We start from the raw sequence: 22889 nt of genomic DNA, 5'->3' as shown, positions 1-22889 counted from the left end.
TGTTTAATTGAGTTTATTGGATTTGTCTCAGCCAGCTTGTTGGGAATGTGTAGGCTAATTAATTATTTTATTTTCAGTCATTAGGGCCTGAGCACGCTCCGTTTATTCTTTATTCCTTTCTATAAATGAACTGAAATACAATTTTAATAATCTAATAAAAAATCTACATTATAGTTTATATTGCTTTATTTGTATAGCTTGTATGTTTTATTAAGTTTCAACAAGTACTGCTATCGTTGTTGTAGGTACATTTGAGAAATTAAACTTCATATAGGCTGTATTAAAAATATTTCATGAGACGTTATCAGAGATCTAGAGTTTTATGTTCTCTGGTATTGGCAATAGTCCTACTTCCTCTTCATATATACCCTGACCACAGGAAAATTTCGCACGTTTGCCATAATAATAAGAGTGACCGTACAGTTAAATAATTTAGAAGCGTGGTGTCAGAAAATGTCTGATGATGATACTTGCACTCTATTATACTTGTAATTATTTTTTTTACAATTTCTTTATTGTTTTTGCCTCTTGTGTCTTTCCTGTCAAAAAAACAACAAACTGTATTATCTGGAAAAAGTCAATAACGTGTCCTCTGTCTTTGCTTGTCTTGTGTGTTTGTTGGTAAACCAAGTTCCCTTTTGTAACTATGACATCATCCTTATGGGACAATACACGCATTCCTGAGAGAGCTGAGTGGTGGCAGCATCTGATTTTGGGACATATTTTGCAGGAAGCTTCATGCCACCATAAAGAGTATGAATGTTTATGGAAATCACATCTTCCCTCTCCTTTTACAGAGAGCTGTTGACTTCAGACTGGGAAATTTGACAGCATTAACTCTGTCATTTCCTTGTTGATTAGAGTTCTAGTGCTAGTAAAAGTAATTAGCTCACATGTTAGTTCTTCAATGAATTTCTTTGTTCCCTTAAAAAACAATACGCAACAATGAAGACAACTTATGAATACAGAGTTCTGAAATACTTGTTCATCATTTTATTAGTTATAAATTACACACCTTCTTGGAAGCTACATAAAATCATCGTACAATAAATACAGAAATAAATAAGACCACAATAAATAGTTTTATAAATATATCAAATCATGTCACACATGAAGTCTTAATGTTAATGCAACTTTGAGTTGTTATTAAATCTGTATTATTATAACACAGGAGAACCTTTGTAGAAGCAGCAAAAGCTGTTTGAACATTTTGACCAACATGATCACTACTAACATGTAGGTTATACCTCTCTTTCTTTCCTCTCAATCTAACACTGTTTCATCTCAACCATAGGAGCTACTGGGGATGCCAGAAAAGAGAAGACGCGTGCAGATATGATAGAGAAGGAGTAGAGCCTTTCCACACTGTCCAGGCACAGAGTGTTTTCATGCCATTCTGCTGCAGTCAAAGGAGCATCAACCACTGGTTCCTGTTCATCAAACAAGACGATAATGAAATTAAAAGGGTTTACTAGAGCAGTTGATAAAGTAAAACATTTACATATGAAACTTTCCAGGAGGATAATAGATAAGGATGTGGGAATAACTTTTTGCCTCTAGTTCTATGAAACATGTCAGGCGTGCGTTACATCAGAAGGAAGTACATGAAACGATTTTCTAGCAAAGATTTTGAATAAAAACACACATACCTTAAGCACCCGCAGGATGTCTCTGGTGACATCAGAGATGTTGTTGGCCTGCTCTCTCCATCCACTGCAAGCGTCATTCTTAAACACGCCGTCCTTGTGAAAAATTCTGGTGTAGTTTTTCAGAGCCAGAATAATTCGTGATTGACAAGTCTGAAAAGCAACAGACAGATTACAACATTTGACAACACTTTCATATCTCAGAACAAATTATACAAAAGCGGTATCCTATCCTTTAAAAAGGTTCCATGTGTACTTATATGTACACATTTGGTACCAATATGTACCTTTAAGGCACTTTTTAGGTACAAATGTGTGCCTTTTTTGAAAGAGTACTGCCCTAGTGACAGCTTTTGTAACTTTTTTTCAAAAGTGCAGTGCAGTATAGCCTATAAAACTATAGTATAGATGTACAACATGTGGAATCATTAATAGACCAATAAGAATGCATCTATATATATAAATTATCCTGTTACCTCTTTGTTGTTTTGAAGGCTCCAGGGATCACATGCGTCAGTTGGTCCTATAGACACTGGAGCGTCATCAATGAGGATTGCAATTTTAGGAGACTCAACCTGCACAGAGCATACAATTGCTTTATTATAATCAACAACATAAGAAGGGTGTCTGAAACACTAAAGAATGAATTTAGAAATTAAGAAAAATGTTAAATATATGTATTCTTAAAGTAGGCATTCGTACCTTGTTGTATAAATTTCTCGCCATCTCATTGAGTTTGATAGAAAGGGCTTTACACTTCGTGAATTCCACCTCAACAGATGCGCGCGCCGGTGCTCCATTGGTGCCTGACACCGCAGATAAGGCAACGCAAAGTATCCACAATAATGATGAATTCATAGTTTCTTGTGCAGTCCTGTTAGAGTTATCCTGACTTCTGAAGTGTTTGGAAGGTAAAGCTATTGTAGTGTAGTGTGTAGTGAATTGGCGAATTATATAGGCTAGGCCTAAATGGTTGGTGAGTCACAGGAGTTTCCCCGCGACCTGACAGGTATAGACCTAATTAAGTGCTTTTCAGGTTTCGCTTTCATTAAAAATATTGTTCCTCAAACACCAGTCTCCAAGATGCTCAACATAATGCTCGAGAAAACGTATTAGGCTATTATTTTTAGAATATTCAAAGTTATTAAAATAATAACTTAATAGCGTGATTTCGTTATAACGGAAGGACAAAAAAAATCATGCTGGTGAATCGTAATAATGACATAGGCTACTAAGTCATAATTATGAGATTAAAAAAATCGAAATTTTGACATATCGAATCATAATTATGACATTCTTAGTTATAATTCTGAGATTAAAAAGTATGACATAAAAAATTAGGCTATGGCATACGAAGTCATAATTGTCTACTAAATTTCAAATAAAATAAATAAAAATAAAATAAAATGATTTACCAAGTTAGACTTATGACATTATATGACTTTAAATGTCATAATTACGATTTACCAAAGCATGAAATGGTAAATATGAAATGGTAGGGGGAAATGGAATTCAATGCTTTTGCGTTCTCAATTTATTTGTTTATTTATTGCAGTTTTCTCACAACTTTTGCAATCCCTCGCAAAATATATGACTTCTCCAGCAAAACCTTTGCGTTTCCCAAGAAACTTTGCGTTAGTTAGCAATGACTATTTTTATTTATTTATTTTGCTAGCGAATAAAAAGTGGGGAACGCAGACATTTTGCGAGCGAAGGAAAAGTTTCTTGGAGAACACAAAACATGTGTGAGGTAATAGGTAATATTTTAAAAATAAAATATTTTTTCCCCCATCACCATGTCCATGTTCCTTCAGGGGCTCCGTGACATTACACGTTATTGTAATGAGTGCGCTTAACAGATGCATTCAAACAGAAGTCACGCACCTTACAAAACTAATTTCAGACTTGTTTGTGAGGCTGCATATGCATGAATCATCTACAACATAATATAGAGAGACCTTTGATGAAAACAAAGGAAATACCATGATAGTAGGCCTAAATTCTAGCGAGAAAGGACATAAAAAGTGGAAAGGGTTAGTAAAAATGTACATTTACACATAAACTGACCACCACCAACAACAACTTTCAGATGCCATCTTTATTTTATAGCTTAACTGTAACAATGCTGTATATCAAAGGCAGTGAAGGATACGTCTATGCTGCCTTCACAAATTGATCAGATGAAGGTATCTCAGCTGAGGCAGGCAGTGAAGCTAACATTGGATTCGGAGGTGCCTTGATGCTTTCCTACCAGAAGCAATTTAAGGCTTCAGATGCAGACAGTCCTGTTTGCACTTGGTGTTAGCTTCCACACTGGATTTACATCCAGGAATTATGTATCAGTTAGTACTTTGATTAATTTATATATATAGCCTAACTATAGCCTATAGTAAAATGAAATGTAAAAAGTAATGTGTAAAGTAACGTGTACCGTAAATGTATATATATATATATACACACAGTAAATGTATATATATCGTTTTTTATTTCTCTGACAGAATCTTTTCCCCATGGTAGCCTACTTCATGCTGATTGTGCCGTGAGTTTGTGGAATTTTCTTGAAAACTTGACCTCTGATTGATATTCTTACAAATATTATGAGTCAACAGCTTCCTTTTTAATGTGAAATGCAAAGAATGTCCACTATCGTAGATAAGCACACTTTGTGATGTACTAAAAAGAGGGCCATAACAAAAGCATTACGGGAAGTGTGATGATGTAATAATTTGTACATGTAATGCACCCAATGCTGAACCATTGCATAGTAACGTAACTAACAAATAACAAACTTGGCAGTTAAGCTCCTCCTGAATTTCTCATGTACTTCTGAACCAAGGTATTTTTGGAGTGCAACTCCATATTGCTGTTAAAAGTCACCATTACATTCCCATTAACTTAGAAGTCAGTATTACTTTGTTGCAGGAATTTTCTTCCACCTCAAGCACATAAGACATTCGTGAGAATTTGAGGTGGTAAATCTCTTCTGTAGATCTTCCCATTCACAAATTTTTTCACCATTTCATTGACCTACCATGGAGCAACACAATTCTCCTATTTAGACAATCGAAATGATAGAACTTCCAAAGCTGTAAACCTATAACCACTCACTGTTCTTAGAATCCTGAATGAGATAGTTCCCCCATTTGAGAGTTTTTATTAGTCTATTAAAGGAAGTGAGACTATGTGCGCAAATCAAGCCTATAGCGTGCACAGAGTGTCTTCTGTCCTGAAGATGGCAGTCTGTTGTGGTATCACTTTTATAGATTTTCTGGTAATGTTTGTTCTGGCCCTACCTCACCACCACACCTACCTCATTTATCATATTATTTGATTTTAGATGTCATGTTTTTTTTTTTTTAAATAAGATGTCCTATGTATTTTTTTAGATTAAATTGTATTAACAAAAGCCTTGAAATAAATCTACTGAGTCTACTGAAACAAAACATGAGAGAGAGAGAGAGAGAGAGAGAGAGATAATAATAATTTAAATATTTTTCTACAACTTTTCCATAGCGGAACATTTTCTGTTCTTTTTTTTTCTTTTTTTTCTTCAGAATCAAAACATATTTCATAGACAGGCAGACAGACAAAATAATATTTTCATTTTAGCCACCGTTTTCTAGCCGATGATAATCCCGGATGCAGTTCGATCTCACCCGGAAGTGCGTGCTTGTTTTTGTTTTGACTGAAGGGAGTAGTGTGCACATGGATCCGAGGATAACTGTAGTCTAAAGGTATGATTTATCATGTTAAATGTTCAAACTACACATTTTAATGCCCTTCCTGTTACGCTGTCAAAAGGACTTTTTGCTATTTGAAATCGTGAGTGTAACGTTAGATGTCAGACGTTCCACGCAAAGAAAACAAACAACGTTGCTCTTTAATTCAGATGTTTAATGCACGCCCGATTTAAAAAGATTTTCATATAACATTTGTCTTGTTTGTACTGCGGTAGGACACCGGAAAACTTTCGCAGACGGTAAAATAACGTCCCGTTTATTTACGTAGAGTCCAACAGTAACTTACTGTTGTGTTTCAAGACCTACAGAGCTGCAGTATTGGGTGTCATAGGCGTTTCACTCGGAATTGGAATGCGCTTATTGAACTCATGGTGCTCAAAAATGCTGTCTAGGTAGGCAGCTCACTGGGTTTTGAAAAGAAGCACATACGTCTCCACAGCTGGGTCCATTATCTAAAAGGGTGCCTTTCCATTTTGAAAAGGTGATTTTAAAAAGTAAATGTATGTCAGCCTGCCTGACAGACATTTCTGGCTGTATGAAGGACCACCTAACCTTGCGAAGACAGATCTGCTTGTGTTCCCGGCCAACCCAACACTACACCACAACTTCTCCATTCAGCTAGGTTCATCATCCATAACTCCATCAAGGTCAGCCAGGAACCTTGGAGTTGTGATTGATGATCAATTGAACTTCACAGACCACATTGCTAGAACTGCCCGGTCCTGCAGATTTGCCTTATACAACATTAGGAGGATCAGGCCCTTCCTGTCAGAGCATGCTACGCAACTACTTGTCTATCCAGACTGGACTATTGTAATGCTCTCCTGGCTGGTCTTCTAGCTTGCGCTGTCAAACCTCTGCAACTGATCCAAAATTCTGCAGCTAGAGTGGTCTTTAACGAGCCGAAGAGAGCGCATGTCAGTCCTCTCCTCACAAAATTGCACTTGTTGCCACTCGTAACTAACGTTTGCCTACTGAACAACCACTGGCTCTGCTCCCTTTTGCCTAAACTCATAACTTCAGACTTACGTGCCATCCAGAAACTTGCACTCTGCAAGCGAACGTCGTCTTGTGGTGTCATCTCAAAGAGGCACAAAATCTCTTTCTCGGACCTTTACCATGACTGTTCCCTGCTGGTGGAATGATCTGCCCAACTCAACCAGAACTGCTCCGTTTTCAAGAAACGGCTGAAGATGCATCTTTTTCGGCAACACTTGATCCATTAATACTAACACTTTCTCTTCTATTCTATATCTATTTATAAAATTTAAAAAAGTACATGTACTGCGTTAGATTAAACTGAGAAGGGTCATAGCACTTGCATATTGTTGTCCTATTGTTAGTTTCACTGCTTTATTGTTCTCATTTGTAAGTCGCTTTGGCGTCTACTGAATGTAAATGTAAATTTCTTATAATTTTGTTTTGTTTTTATTTTAGCTATTACTAGCCTGATCAATTTCATGACACTAACTAAAACATTATTTAATGCTAATTAATATTAACAAAATATTAAATAAATTGGTAAAATGTGTATATATATATATATATATATATATATATATATATAAAAATTAAAAATATATATATATATTTTTTTTTTATAAAATAAATGCGGGGAGTATGATTTTATCATTCTTGATTTTAAGAAGAAATTGGAAACATAGAGCTGGGAAACCATAAAGCCATTTCATTAAGGAGGAGGATGAAAGTTAAATAAAAAGTTAATAGATTTTTTTGTTGATGTATTAAGAACAATACCTTTAATAACACAAAAAAAAAAAAAAAGAGTTAAAGCTTTTTGTTAAAGTCATATTTATTCATAAGGGACACAAAAGGCACCCTTGACCTCATTCTGCTGTCCCTCTAACCCAGCATCACCATCCTCATGATGAACTTCGAGGGTCTGGACCCGGGCATGGGCGAATACGCGCCCGGCATGCACGGCAGCCTGGAGCCCGGCCTGGACTCTTCCCTGGACCCGCGGCTCGACCCCGCGCTGATGCAGGGCGTGGAGCTCGACCCCGATGCGTTAGCCGTGCCGGTGTCCGACTCCGTGCACATGGTGGAGGGCATGTACTCGGAGCTGCACAGCGTGGCTGCTGAGGTCGGGATCCCCGTGACGGCCACACACTTCGACCTGCAGGAGGAGCTCCTGTGGATGGGGAACCACCGGGTGAAGTGACACATTATTACTGCATTTATGTCATTTACCGAAAAAAAACACACCAAGCGAGACAACGTTGAGACAATGAGACTACATCCAACATAGGAAGTGTTTTCACCAAAAATTTTGCATGAATGGATAAAGATTTCTATTGAAGTTGGGAGATTTAAAGTTAAAGTTTAATCTCGCTCCAAAAATTCAGCTGTGCTTTTGATAGTGATCGAATGCAGTGTCTCTGATGTACTTCCACATTCAGATGATGTCATTTTATTCACAAGCCTGAGCCGCATTACTGACTTGTGTGTGTGTGTGTGTGTGTGTGTGTGTGTGTGTGTGTGGTTGTTCTTTCCTCTCTTTCATGACAGGGACATGCAAGTTCCTTCTTTGGTCCGACAATGGGCCGCTACTCCTCTTTCCAGGTACACATGACTGATGACATTCGCCACATCCAGAGTATGGACACGGGTGTGCTGTTTCTGACCAAAAACAACCTCAAATGCCTCACGCGCGGAGGTTTTATTATGTTTGATTTTCCGTGAGTTGCACACCTACATATACTACATTTACATGTCCAGATAAGCACTGGTGTGAGTCATAAGTCCTCAAAATGGGATCATACAGAAAATACTGTGTATAAATGGTTTAATAAATGGTGAATACTGTAATAAATGGTTTTATTTGCCTGTGTTATGACTATGTGTGGGTGTTCATTCTTTCATTTTGTTTTCAGAATGGAGGAGGGTGCAGACATGCACAGTTTGATTCTGAACGATAACAACACATTGTTAATGGGGGGTCTGCAGAACTATGTGGTAGAACTTGACCTCACCACAGTACAGGAAACACAAAAAGTAAGGTGATACAATACCACTTCGGTAATACTTTACTAGCTCTACCTATTTTTATAAAGCATTTATAAATAAACTTTTTAAATAAAGAATAAAGATAAAACAGATTTTTTTTTTATTTTTTTTTACATTTTATAGTTGATTTTCCGTGAGTTGCTGATTATTTTTCATTTTTAAAATAATGTATATATATAATTTTATATTTTATTGATTTTTTTTTATTTATTATAGATCATTAAACAAATACAATCTCTAGAAAGCATATTTTCTTTGTTTCTTTTATATATGCAAATACATTTTAATATTTGATAGTTCAACTTTGTTTATAACTTTAATTTTTATTGTTTTTTTATCTATATTTATTTCTTTAATTTAATTAATTATTTTTTTATGGCATTAATTTCATTCTTTTCAATTTATATTATTTTGTATATTATTTTTAAAATTCTTTTTTTTTAGATTAATACATCTATGGATGTTTTCAAGACTCATTTTACAACATTTATCTTTTTCTAAAGTGTTCATGTAATTTCTACTGTCATTCTAGTTTACTGTTGAAGTGCCTGGAGTCGCCATCATGAGACAGTCCAACCGCTTCTTTTTTTGCGGTCACACATCTGGCAAGGTGAGTGAAGGAGTGAAACGAAAATGGATGTGGAACACACACGGTTTCCTCCTTTCGCTTTTCCCACAGAAATAGAGGGATGTGGTGTGTGAAAAGTTTGCTGTTATCTCATGTTTCTCGTGCTGCCTACACTTAGCTATAAACACGGGTAGAATACATAGGGCTTTTTCTTTTTGTTCATTCATACATTCCTAAATTTCTCACATGCAGATCAGCTCAGACTATTTGGTAGTTGGAATTTTCAGCTTGTCCACAAAATTAAGTGGAAGAGCTTTATGTGGATAGATCTGTCTCACCACAACAGTTTATGTGATCACATTGCAGTTCAATAAAAATATTTATTTCGTTAGTAACTACAGCTAATGTCATTTGCCAACATTTGTTTAAATATAGTATTTTAAACTACATTTTTCTACAAACGTTTTTTTTTTTTTTTCATCCATGCAGTTTTATGAATGAAGTACATATTTGTATACAGCAATAAAACTAAAAGGTGACTAACCTAAAATCTTAATGCTGGAAATAAATTTCATTTGTTTCTGGTGTAGATTTATAGATAATGAACGGTTCCTCCAACCATTATTGTTGAATGCATTCATCAATATGCATAACCTTAATTAACGGTATATGTAAGTATATGATATATAAGTATTTGGTAAAAAAATATATAGTAATCAATGTTAAATTAATCTCCCCATTTTCATTTCTGAATTATTTGTCACAGGTGTCTCTGCGTGATGTACGTACATTTAAAATGGAGTATGAGTTTGACGCGTTCTCCGGAAGCCTGTCAGATTTCGACGTGCACGGTAACCTGTTAGCGGCATGTGGTTTCTCGAGCCGTGGCCTGAATGGACTGTCATGTGACCGGTTCCTCATGGTGTATGACCTACGCATGATGAGGGCCATCAGCCCACTGCAGGTCCATGTGGACCCCGTTTTTCTCCGCTTTATCCCCACATACACCTCCCGTCTGGCTATCATTTCACAAACAGGTATGATGCACATGTGTGTCTCAGAAGTGCTAGTACTGGTATTTACCTAACTATTACCACTAAAAAGAAAACATTAAGTGGTTGCCGCACAACAGTCACCTGTCAAAAGCCAAGTGAAATGGTGTGAGACTTTAATTTGCAACTGGCAAATGATTTTCATCAAGCTATAGTGGTCTTCTTTGGGCTACCGTTGTTGTTCCCCAGACTCATGTTAAATCTAGTTCTTTTTTTTTTCTGAAGCTTGCTGATATTATATCTCCATTAGGTGCAGTTTTTCAGCATTTAAAAGTCCCACCTTGCTTTCATTTCCCTTTTTTGGTGGTTGTCATGTTGTCCACATAGATTTTCAGTCGTGTGTCACATGAACTAATCCTGCTGAAGCAGCTCAACAGTGTCCCAGAAATGCATCGCAATGTCCTTGACTTGAAGACATTCTTACACAGCATAATGTGATGTATTTTCAAGTCGAAAAAGAACAATGTTGGCTGGAGTTTGGATTTTTATCCTTTGGGGTTTGGTTGAAATCAGAAAAAAAAGGAAAGAAAAGTTGTTAGAGAAGCAGAGTTCTTAAATAGTTTCAAGGTTAAACATATGACAATATGTGAGTATTTTGAAACTTGTTGCACAACTTACTTGCCTTTACAGTGCTCCGGACAGGTCGCAAATGTGCACAATTTTTTTTTGATAAATTATAATGTATTTTGGAGAAGTCCATGTGTGGTTTTGTTAGATATCATCTCGCTAGAGTTTGCTACTATATGAACTATATGCAGATATTTTTATTCAATTAAACTATACTGTATTTGAGAGAAAAAATAATTGGTTTGTAATTAAAAGATAAAAGATTGTAGAAAAAATGAAATGTCTTCTTTACAAAAACAAAGTAATTGATAACACTCTTTTACTCACTCTCTCACATACTGTACATATAGATGATGTGATGAATCTTAATCAGCATCAGTTTGATAAATATAACCTTTTTGTTTGAGAAACATGGGAGGAACAGAATCTGATGGCGAGCAATTTAGCTGTTGAAAACCTTTTTTTTTTTTTTTCTTAGAAGTTATTGATTCTGTGCGGTATGGGGATGGATCTTAATCAGTAACCAAACGGCTCTTACAAACGGGTTCTTTTTCATATTAGTCAAAAAGATTCACACAAAAAACCCTTTGGTTTTTTGGTTTTGAATCAGGTTCCAAATAGACACTCACTGATTTGTGAGATTCATAAGTCACTTAGTGACCAATGAATCATTCAGAGTTGTTACGGAGTTTACAGTTGACTCAACTAAACGTTTTTCCATTATATCCGTTACTGTGATGTATTAGTCTATTAACTTACTAGTTGTTCATATGACAATATATGATTGAAGATATCTGTTTACAACAGAGTTTCGGTAATTAATAATGGTATTGTAAAAAAAAAACATTTAAATATTACACAAAAATATTATTGCTTATTATTTGTCACTGAGGTCCTGGTGTGTGTGTCGTTGTAGGTCAGTGTCAGTTCTGCGAGCCCACCGGCCTGGCAAGTCTGGCTGATATCTTCCACGTCAACACAGTGGGGCAGCTGCTGATGAGCTTTGATGTGTCGTCCAGCAAACAGGCGCTCTCCTTTGGGGACTCTGGTGGCGGTGTGCACCTGTGGTCCAGCGCCCCAGAGGTGTCCTTCAACAGTTACTCCAGGGAGACGGAGTTAGCCCTGCCCTGCCTGGTGGACTCCTTGCCCCAGCTGGATTGGAACCATGAGCTGATGCCTCTGTGCCTTCTGCCAATGCCCCTTACCAGCACAGAGCCCCTGCTCTCTGATTGGCCCACCACCCTTATCACGCCCAGCCCCAGGTATGACTGAGCCTCATTCTGCCTTATATATGCTTATGCTCACCAAGGCTGCATTTATTTGATCAAAATACAGTAAAAACATTAATTTCAATATAAAAATGTCAATAATGGTTTTAATACATTTTAAAATTTTAATTTATTCCTGTGATGGCAAAGCTGTATTTTCAGCATCATTACTCCAGTCTCCAGTGTCACATGATCCTTCAGAAATAATTCAAATATGCTGATTTGGTGCTTAAGAAACATTTTTGACTTTGGAAACAGTTGTACCACTTTGGAAAACATGCAGATTTTTGTCATGATTCTGAACATCATTTATTTGAAATAGAAATATTTCTATAACATTGTAAATGTCTTCACTGTCACTTTTAATCAATTTAATGCATCCTTACCGTATAATTTCTTTCTGACCCCAAACGTTTCAATGATAGTGCATTTATAAATATTTTGCAATATATTGTAAAGGATATAGTGCTCGAAGATCCATGAGAATAAGGTTATTGTTTATATATTTATTGTTATATTTATTATTTTATTATACATGTATTTATTTATATTTTGTGTATATCAAATATAAACTCTTAGGACACATTTTTAATCCAATTTTGTGGAAACATTGCCTGTTCAATCAAATTATAAGTAAAAAAAGAAGATAGAAATTGCTGCTGGTATTTCATTGGAAATGAAAGGTTGAACATACTTCATTGTGTTCTTTTGTATACTGCATGTTTTGGCAAATGTAGTAGGTCATCTTGGTATTCTATGCATACATTCAGTTGGCATACTGTGCACAATATGAATACTATTTTTTGCAGAATGTCATATAGTAGTATGGTATTTTGCACACATCCCCTGTATCCGAGTGTTATTGAGTAATACTGCCCCCTTCAGTATGTCTCATTCTAGGTCATGACCATAAATACTAGAACTGGATTTGTTATGATATTCTTCAATTTGAGCAAAATATCTGGTATCTCACACTTTTTTTTTTTATTGACACCAATTTTATTTATGTAGTTTATGAATATCAATTCCCTCCTCAACAAATGAGATGTGTGGCGGTTTGTTGATGTTGATTATTTTCACTGTGTCAGACGAGCCCCTGCGGTAGATGCAGAGATTCTTAGGACTATGAAGACTGTGGGCTTTATTGGATATGCCCCCAATCCAAGAACCCGTCCCAGAAATCAGGCAAGCATGTGCTCTTTTCAAACTTGATTCTAGTTTATGTTTGAATCATCTAAAGATGGCAAAATGCTGAATTGAAATGTTTCAATGGTTTCAGCATCATTAAATGTGTAAACATGGTTACTAAACAGTTATTGAGTAATTAAAATGAATCAAGACAAACATCTTCCATATTTTGTAAGAGTTAAGTAATACCTTACAGTAATGTAGCTGATCCAGTGTCTTTGGTATGTTATTTGACAATGTGTCAATCATTTCAGTTCAGTAATGCTGTATAACCGGTCATTTCTTTACACATTTTATCTCTGTTTTTCCCAGGTTCCTTATAAGATAAAAGACGTAGAACTTGAGTATGACAGCTATAATCAGGTCCCGGAGTCTCCTATTGGTCGAGATGAGGAGCCGCATCTTTACATGATTCCAAAGAAATACAGGAAGGTAGGGATGAGCCGTTATTGTGCATAAACCAATGATCTTGGTGATGTTTTGTTAATAATTACATACCACTTGAGCTATTTTGTCCATTACAAATGTTTGCATGCAAATTCCTTTTAGATGAGATGATGTTTTATATATTGTTTTTAGAACAAAAACTGAACTGAAGTCAAAGAAAGTTTGCTGCAGTTGAATAATAAAATATGAATAATTAATCACAATGCCCTATTGTGGGACCCGTATGTTTATTAAATACACCTGAAACACTGGGATAAGGCTGTTCTGATTATGTGACTTATGTTTATGTCAGGTGACCATTAAATATTCCAAACTGGGACTGGAAGACTTTGATTTTAAGCACTATAACCGGACTCTGTTTGCTGGTCTGGAGCCTCACATACCCAATGCTTACTGTAACTGCATGATCCAGGTGAAAACACACACACACACACACACACACACACACTCTTTTACTGCAATATTATTATTATATTTATTAATAATTAAATATAACTAATAATCAATATACAAGTACATACATATTTTAAAGTAAAGTAAATGCATATATATTTTATATATGATATGTTTTAGTTATATATTTTAGTTGAAATGCAATTTGAAGTTTGTCTGATGAATCTAAAAAAAATAAAAATCCCAATACATCACATGCCGATTGCTCTAAAAAGTCCTTGGGATTTTTTTGTGCTCTCTAAGGAATTTTGTGAATGCATAACTTTCACTTTGGATGTATTGGCCCTCTAGATTTTATTAATAGTTAACCCCGTGTGTGCTGTGACAGGTGCTGTACTTCCTGGAGCCAATCAGGTGCCTGGTGCAGAATCACTTGTGTCAGAAGGAGTTCTGCCTGGCCTGTGAGCTGGGGTTCCTTTTTCACATGCTGGACTTGAGTAGAGGAGACCCCTGCCAGGTATACGATAGAGCTTGTCATCCAATCAGAGTTCATCACCAGCTTTGGTTGCATATCTATTCCATCAGAGCTGTCAGTCATGCACATGCACAGAGCATTTGTTTTTTTTGTTTCCTTCACAGGCCAGTAATTTTCTCCGGGCTTTCCGGACAATTCCAGAGGCATCGGCGTTGGGTTTGATCCTGGCTGACTCTGATGAGCAGACAGGGAAAGCCCGTCTGGGACGTCTCATCCAGAGCTGGAACCGTTTTATTCTCGCACAGCTGCATCAGGAAACACTGGAGCAGGAAGGACCGCAGGCGTACAGAGGAGCCAGCAGCAGGTGTGGACTCCACAGTGGAGCTGCATCATTCATGAAACACAAGCCCCATCAATTCAATGCAACAGATTACACAACACTAAGTTAAGAACAATTTGTGTTTTGTGTCAGTGGCAGTGCGCTGGGTTCCACAGGCGAGTCTGTGATTGGTCGGTTGTTTGGCTGTGAAGTGGAGAACAGCAGTTTGTGTCGCTGTGGAAAGGAGACGGTTCGCGCTTCTTTGACTCTGCTGTTTACCATGCACTACCCGGAGCACAGCTCTCAGGGTCAGAACCACCACACCACACATTATATTCACACATCTATATAGACCAGCATGGGCATGAATTACAGATGTTTTTCTAGAGTTTTAAAAGGTTTTGTGGAGAGTGGTTTGATTTAGATTTTTCTTGTTCTAGAAACTGAATTAATTAAATAATTGGATTGCTTTTTTTTAATTGGATGTGGACAGATAAGACGATAGAGGAATATGACTTTGCAGACATCCTGAAGAAGAGTATCTGTCTGGAACAGAGCACACAGGCCTGGTGTGAGAACTGTGAGAAATACCAGCCAACAGTAAGTCATTCCCTCTTTCTCTTACAAAATTTGATGAATGATTACAATGACTTCTGAAGGATCGTGTGACACTGAAGACTGAAGACATGAGAAATCAGCTTTGCCATCACAGGAATAAAAGACATTTTAAAATATATTAAAATAGACAATAATTGCAGCCTTGTGTGTGCATAAGACACTCCTTTCAAAAACATTCAAAAAATATTATCCGAACGGTAGTGTGCATTATTATTATGGCTAAATAATAAATGCATATCTATTTTTAGGTGCAGACCAGGAACATTCGCTGTCTGCCTGATGTTCTGGTGATCAACTGTGAGGTGAACAGCGCTAAAGAGGCAGAGTTCTGGAAGGCACAGACTGAGGTCAGACCCATATTCCTTTCTGTTGCCAGAATATATAGTCATGTATTTACAGCCATAAATCTGCCCTTAAATGTTCTCTAATTCTTTACACATCCGCCTGCGTCGTGAGTTAAAAGTCCTCATCAGCAATGCAACAGCCTGTTCATTCAGCTGATCGGTGTATAATTGGTGTGAAAAACTCTAGGCACATTGATTTATCTTGATTTTTCCATTCATTCAGCAATGAATACTCTTTTTGTTTACAGTATGCGTTCAACAAAGCCCTGAAGAAAGAGGCTGCTGAACCTCACAAACCCAAAGAGCCTCTACCGACAGAATGGTGTTTAGAGTAAGTGTGACGATTGGAGAAACGCGTATATGTGTGTGTGTGTGTGTGTGTGTGTGTGTGTGTGTGTGTGTGTGTATGTGATAGTTCATTTTTGTTTTCATGTTATTTCTGGTTTCATTTTTAGTCATTTCAGTATGTGCAGTATGTGCATTTTAATAGTTTTTTTTTTTAAATAATACTATTTAAGTGAATTATTTCCAGTTAATAATTTTAGTGCTTCAACTTAAACTGCAACTTCAACTTAAATGCAACATTTCTAATTTTCGTTTCATAAGTTTTTCAACTAATGTTTATATTTTATTTCAGTTTTATTTCAATTAACAGAAATAGTTCGTTTTAGTTAATGATACTAACCCTGATACATATATAGTCTAATTATATATATGTGTGTGTGCGCGTATGCACGTGTTGTGTACAGGGAAGAGCTGTGCAGTGTGGAGGGCTTGACATTTGACTCTCAGGCGGAGGACATGAGGCACGTGTGGATCCCTCTTAGTCTGAAGATGTGCATTAGTAAGTCTCAGGGCCTGGAGGTCAGCTGCCTGTCTGAGGGAGAGGAGGTGAGGAACGCCTTTTCAGTCTTTCCAACAGATAAACTTCATTAACCATATCAAGGATTGTCAAACCTCAGACAGATGACATTAGAGGTTATTAAAAGAAAACTCTGCTCAGCCAAATTGTGACTTATTTCTTCTCATAGCTGACTGAAAGTGCTGAGGCAGATGGGGCTTCTGTCTATGACTTGGTCGTCACTGTGTCTCATATCCAAGATGCTCGGACCGGAGGAAACCTGGTGGCACATATCAAAGTGGGCGAGACCTACCATCAGAGGAAAGAAGTGAGCAAAGTCTTTTAAGCACTTATAAATATTCGACATGATATGTCGGACATGAACTGAGTTTTCTGTGTCTTGCTTTCAGGGAGTAACACACCAGCAGTGGTATCTGTTCAATGATTTTCTGATTGAGCCGATTGACAAGGTAAAAGTACCAAACATCAGTCAAATTTACACTTTACACACCCCATGTAATGTATTAGTTCAGTAAAAACTGTTTTTTTTCATTTTGTTTCATTTTATGACACTGAATTGTTTCACGAAATATATCTCCATTAGGCTGAATCAGCACAGTTTGATGCGAACTGGAAGGTTCCGGCTGTACTTTACTACATCAAGAGGAACTACAACGCCAAGTATGATTTGCGAAGTATGTGATACTTTATCTGACTTTAAATACATCTTCTGTTTAAAAATGTATCAGTTATCTCACACACACACACACACACACACACACACACACACACACACACACACACACACACACACACACACACACACACACACACACACACACACACACACACACACACACACACACACACACACACACACACACACACACACACACAAACAACAACATTTTGCTTGCATTTTATTATAATTATGTAACATTTGTAATATACATAGCAAGGATGCATTAAATCAAGTGACAGTAAAGACTTATAATGTTACAAATATTTCTGTTTTAAATAAATGCTTTCTATTAATCAAAGAATCATTAAAGATAAAGTCAAGAATCCACAAAAATATTAAACAGCTCAACATTGATAAAAATAATAAATGTTTCTTGAGCAGCAAATCAGTATATTAGAATTAATCTGAAGGATCATGTGACACTGAAGACTGGAGTAATGATGCTGAAAATTCAGCTTTGCATCACAGGAATAAATTACTATTTAAAATGTATTCAAATAGAAAACGTTTATTTTAATTTGTTATAATATTTCACAATATCACACAATAATTCAACTGTATTTTTGCCCAAAAATACAGCATTGGTGAATATAAGACACTTTCAAAAACATTAAAAAAATCTTTCTCACCCCAAACTTTTGAACTGTACTATAGTGTAATCTTCTCACTAAAATTTTTTTAAAGTTAGCACAAAAAGGTTATGAAGTTTGCTTGCATTTTATTATGATAATAAACCTTTATAATACACACATATATATATATATATATATATATATATATATATATATATATATATATATATATATATATATATATATATATATATATTATTTTTTTTACATTTGTTTTGGAGCTGTTTTGTTTTTGTATCATTTGAATTATTCCTGCATCTGCTCCATTTCCTCATAGTTAAGAACCCTATTGAAGCCAGCGTTCTGCTGACGGAGGCCTCGTTGGCACGGAAACAGAGGAAGAGTCACGCCACCTTCATCCCCCTAATGATGAGCGAGATGCCGCAGGCTGGAGACCTTGTTGGATTAGACGCAGAGTTTGTCACACTCAACCAGGTCAGTAGGAAACACTAATATTCGTTAATTGCTGACATTTTTTTAAACATTATTTTTTCCTACCCCAAATATTTAATGCTTTTTAATGAACAGGAAGAGGCAGAACTGCGCAGTGATGGGACCAAGTCCACCATTAAGCCCAGCCAGATGTCTGTCGCTCGTATCACATGCGTGAGAGGCCAGGGTCCCAATGAGGGAGTGCCGTTCATTGATGACTACATATCTACACAGGAACAGGTCAAGACTCTGTCAAAACATTCTAAGGATATGTACACACCGTAAAGTTTCAGGAGTGACAACCTATTTTAATATGGGAGTGAATCCCCTAAATGATCATTGTGTTTGTATGTACTGAACGCAACTCCTGAAACTGTGATGACACCTTGGTAATCATAGCAACAGTCTGGTATCCGTTATTTTACAAAAATAATGATATTACAACAACAAAAGACTCATTGGCTGCGTCCGAAATCACATGCTTTCTTGAGTAGGTGCTTATTTTGAATAAGTAATTACCTCACGACCACACAAAAAAGTACATTCTATATAGTATGAGTGTATTTAGTATGAGTGTATTTAGTATGAGTCTAATCTGGACTTACTACATTCGCCATGTTGTCATTATCATGTGACCTAACAGCGTCAGTTACATCTCTTCACTGCCGTTCATTAATCCTCTCCCGCGGGATCATGGGACAGTAAAGTGTCCAAAATCACTTCCGAAGCTCTCTACTTTTTTTTTTTTGTCACATACTGTTTTTTGCCTACTATATAGTAGGGAAGTTTGCGATTTCGTATGCAGCCGTTGTGTTTTGCAATTGAAACTGGCTTGTTTCTTGTTCAGTGTTTTTTTTTCAGTCAAGGCCCATACCTCTTTCCCCGTGACTTTCTTGCACTGCACACATACAGAAGAGTAACGTGTGCATTTAAATATGGCAGTAACAACAACTGTTCAGTTCGGTTCCGTACAAACTGCACATTTTTGTAAATGCGGTTGTTATTTTTCTGGATTTTACTTGATTGTAGAATGCGGTTGTCATTCCTGTAAATTACTAAACTTTGTGTGTACAGGAAATGTTTAAGCACTAAAAGCTGATTGTATCTGCTGTGTGTATGTGGCCAAAATGTAACTCGCATAATAGGGAAATTACCTTTGGAAATGATTAGGGCTTTTTAATGACCTCATAAAGTGAGAACCTCAGTTTTGTGCCTTATCAGGAGAGATCTGTTACCATCATTATACCGGTCATTATTTTTGAATAATTTAAGCGCAAGGTGAATCACTGTACTTGACTTGGTTTTTTTTGTCAAAAACATGAAATCATGTTCAAAATGTTGGGAAAACACTTTCTGCTTCTTACTAGTTACTTTGCATGTGCAGGTGGTGGACTACCTGACTCAGTACTCTGGTATCAAACCTGGAGACCTGGATGCAAAGATTTCATCCAAACACTTGACTACTCTGAAGTCTACGTATCTTAAATTGCGATTTCTCATCGACACTGGCGTTCGCTTTGTCGGCCACGGCTTGCAGAAGGATTTTCGGGTCATTAACCTGATGGTGAGTTGAATTTGTGTAAGTTTATATTTTATTCAGTATGTGGAAAGTAAGTTTAAAATGGAAACCAATATTAAGCCCCTCGCATTTTGTAGGTTCCAAAAGACCAGGTGATTGACACCGTCTACCTCTTCCACATGCCTAGGAAACGTATGATATCTCTGCGTTTCCTGGCATGGTACTTTCTAGGTGGGTTTCTCGCATTAACTTTCCTTATCTCCTGACCTCATTTGTCATTTTCCGTGTGTCAGCGTTTTATGGCTTTTTGAATATTTGTTTAGATCTGAACATCCAGGGGGAAACTCATGATAGCATTGAAGATGCACGGACTGCCCTACAGTTGTACAGGAAGTACCTGGAGCTGAGTCATAACGGAGGAAAAGAGGAGTTCCGGAAGGTTCTCAAGGCTCTTTATGAGAAAGGACGCAAGCAAGACTGGAAAGTCCCTGACATTGACTCTGCAGACGGTCAAGGTAGCCCAAAAAGTACGAATCAATGACATGGCAGTGACATTATTTCACATAATGTATATCATTGCTGATGTCTATATACAAGAATATTTTTAGAGGGTGATAAACTGTTTAGAAGTAAATATTTTGCAGGGGTTTATCAAATGCTAATACTGATATCTTGTGAGCTAATTTGCTGATATGGAGCTGGTAAGTCCCGCCCCTTCCGTAAAACCCCGCTGGACCTCAAAGTTGAAAAACCGTCAATGCAAGTGAATGGGAGAAAATAATTATTTTCTGGTCCCGTTTGAATTGTGCCATGAATGTGAACATATGTTGTCTGTGAATTTTTTATATAATCTTTCATGTTACAAGTTTGACAGTATATGGTATGATTCGTCGGCTAGCAGTTGTGGAAAAGACATAACGAGAAAGACTACATGTCGCCTATGTGACGTCACCCCATAAAGTTGACTTACCCGTGGTTTTCACCAACCTCAACGATTTTGTCCTCTCCCTGAAAGAAGGCGGTGAAGTGCACCAAAGACACAGTCATGTTTAGCGGGATCCGTGAGCTAGAGCCGTGTGCTAGTGGTGGTGACGTTTCAAACGCGTCGAAAGCAGCGAAGAGTTGTAGTCCACAAAGTGCTCTCACACAAAGTCTAACCGTATCAAACTTCTACCCGCTAAATTGTATCATTCTTTACACGAAAAGTTCTATAAAAAATTCACAGACAACATATGTTCACATTCATGGCACAATTCAAACGGGACCAGAAAATAATTATTTTCTCCCATTCACTTGCATTGACGGTTTTTCAACTTTGAGGTCCAGGGGGATTAGCGGAAGGGGCGGGACTTACCAGCTCTATACTGTATAGATAATACAATGAAATACATTGAAATAATACAATGAAATGCACACTAATTTTATATCACTTACACGTCACATTATTCCTCATTTAAATCATTTCAGCCTAAGGCATACATGACAAAAATGGGCGAAGCCTGGTTGAGTTGCATTAGTAGTGTGATTAGATTTTTATAACTGACACAATGAGGAGGTAAATCTTCTGTAAACCGCCCAAAAAGGCAGAATATTGACCAAATATTGGCCAGTTAATTAGCCTGGGAAATATTTTTGTCTTATCGCTGCAGTGTAATTGCAAAAAATTGATATGTTTCCATTTAACCACATAACAAAGCATGTGCTTTTGTCATGTTTGTCATTTTTATGTGTACAAGTTTAACAAATGTTGTTAGATGGACTTCTGATGCTCTTTTCCCTCTGCAGGAACAGCCGTGTTTCCCTCGGTTATGGGTTTATGATTCGACTCTCGTGTTGGTTATATTCCTGCCAAACAGATGCCAGCTCACGTCATTTCTTGTACAGCCTTTCAGTGTTCACCATCAACATGTCTTGGGCCAAAATTGCCACTGAATAAGTATATGTCATGTCATTAGGTAGCAAATCTGAAATAAGGCATGTTATTCTGTGATATAAAAAGTCTGTTTTGCCCTTTAAAAAATGGGAGAATCAAAAGAAATGTAAAAAAAATGTCATCATGTCGGGGGGTTTCTCCACAGAATTGTGTATCCTGTATGTGTCTGTCAGGACCGAATTTTTTTTTTCAGGACTGAGACTTTAAATTGTGAATTTAAAATGTATGAACCAAGTGTTGACTCCACGGTGGCCTTTTGCACCAGGGTATTTATACTGAGTCAAATTAAGCTCTCAATGCATTTGCTGTTATTTTCTACTTTGTATCTATGATGTACATTTCCACAAAGTGGCAGCTGAATAAAGACTTTTGGGTAAATCTCCGAGTCCATCTGAGGGCTGATGTAGTTCTCAAAGTAAAAAACAAATGAAAATCTCTTTGTTATAGTTATGTTCTCAAAGACCATATGCAAATGACACTTCAAAACTATAAAATGCTATTCTATAAAAACACACAACACAGCAATAGAGTGCAACAATCGAGTTAAAATTGTTTTCCCCGCCTGGTTAAGTCACAATAATGAATTTAAAAGAGTCATGGCAATTTATATAATTCATATACATTTTCTGGATATGCTCTGCGCTCTAAAATACTCAACTGGCTGGATATCATTCTTGTGCTGTGTATTTTATGCTCACAAGAAATACTGATTTAGGAGTCAATCATTCTCTTGATTCTGTCTCTCTCTTATCAAATAAAGTAATATCTTTGATTTAGCAATAATTTATTTTTGGCAAACTTTTTTGGATGTACAGTACATGTTTCTGGTCTGGTTTTCTTATATTTTGAAACCTGCTTACTGATCATCTTCTTCAAGTACCATTCAAAGTTTAGCACATGTTGTTAACCAGAATTGATTTGCAATTTGCTTTGCTGCTGCTGGGGAGATGTGAAGGATGTGAATATTTTTAGCCCTTGACACGTGTAACATGGCAACAATGATATATTATTTCTGTATTATTGACTGAAAATGCATGCATAATCTATTCCTTACCGGCATAACTCTGCAGTCTCAGTATAGTCTAGAAACATTTATTTTCCTAGTCTATCCATATAATGTTCACTATGCCAACAAACA

At 36.7% G+C, this 22889-nt stretch overlaps 1 protein-coding gene across 2 annotated transcripts; it reads left to right on the top strand.

Annotated features, from left to right (window-relative positions):
- Window positions 1-5294: 5294 nt before the first annotated feature.
- pan2 (poly(A) specific ribonuclease subunit PAN2) lies at window positions 5295-22141 on the top strand. Of its 2 annotated transcripts, none has more exons than XM_084428135.1 (26): window positions 5295-5380; window positions 7259-7559; window positions 7916-8085; window positions 8281-8401; window positions 8946-9023; window positions 9748-10018; window positions 11517-11862; window positions 12957-13053; window positions 13369-13488; window positions 13796-13915; window positions 14285-14413; window positions 14536-14735; window positions 14844-14998; window positions 15184-15290; window positions 15557-15655; window positions 15901-15983; window positions 16402-16543; window positions 16684-16821; window positions 16904-16963; window positions 17098-17188; window positions 18145-18302; window positions 18396-18539; window positions 19684-19863; window positions 19956-20049; window positions 20142-20333; window positions 21604-22141. In XM_084428135.1, exons 2-26 carry the CDS (start codon window positions 7272-7274, stop codon window positions 21636-21638), a joined length of 3618 nt encoding a protein of 1205 aa, XP_084284261.1. In that variant the 5' UTR covers window positions 5295-5380; window positions 7259-7271; the 3' UTR covers window positions 21639-22141. The 2 variants fall into 2 exon arrangements, with proteins under 2 accessions (XP_084284261.1, XP_084284260.1); XM_084428134.1 differs by having other exon boundaries at window positions 20142-20345.
- The last annotated feature ends 748 nt before the right edge of the window (window positions 22142-22889 follow it).

This window comes from Rutilus rutilus (assembly GCF_951802725.1).
Source record: "Rutilus rutilus genome assembly, chromosome: 13".
In the NCBI taxonomy this organism is placed as follows: domain Eukaryota; kingdom Metazoa; phylum Chordata; class Actinopteri; order Cypriniformes; family Leuciscidae; genus Rutilus; species Rutilus rutilus.
Note: the sequence above shows the minus strand (reverse complement) of the source record. Positions and strands in the feature narration are given on the sequence as shown.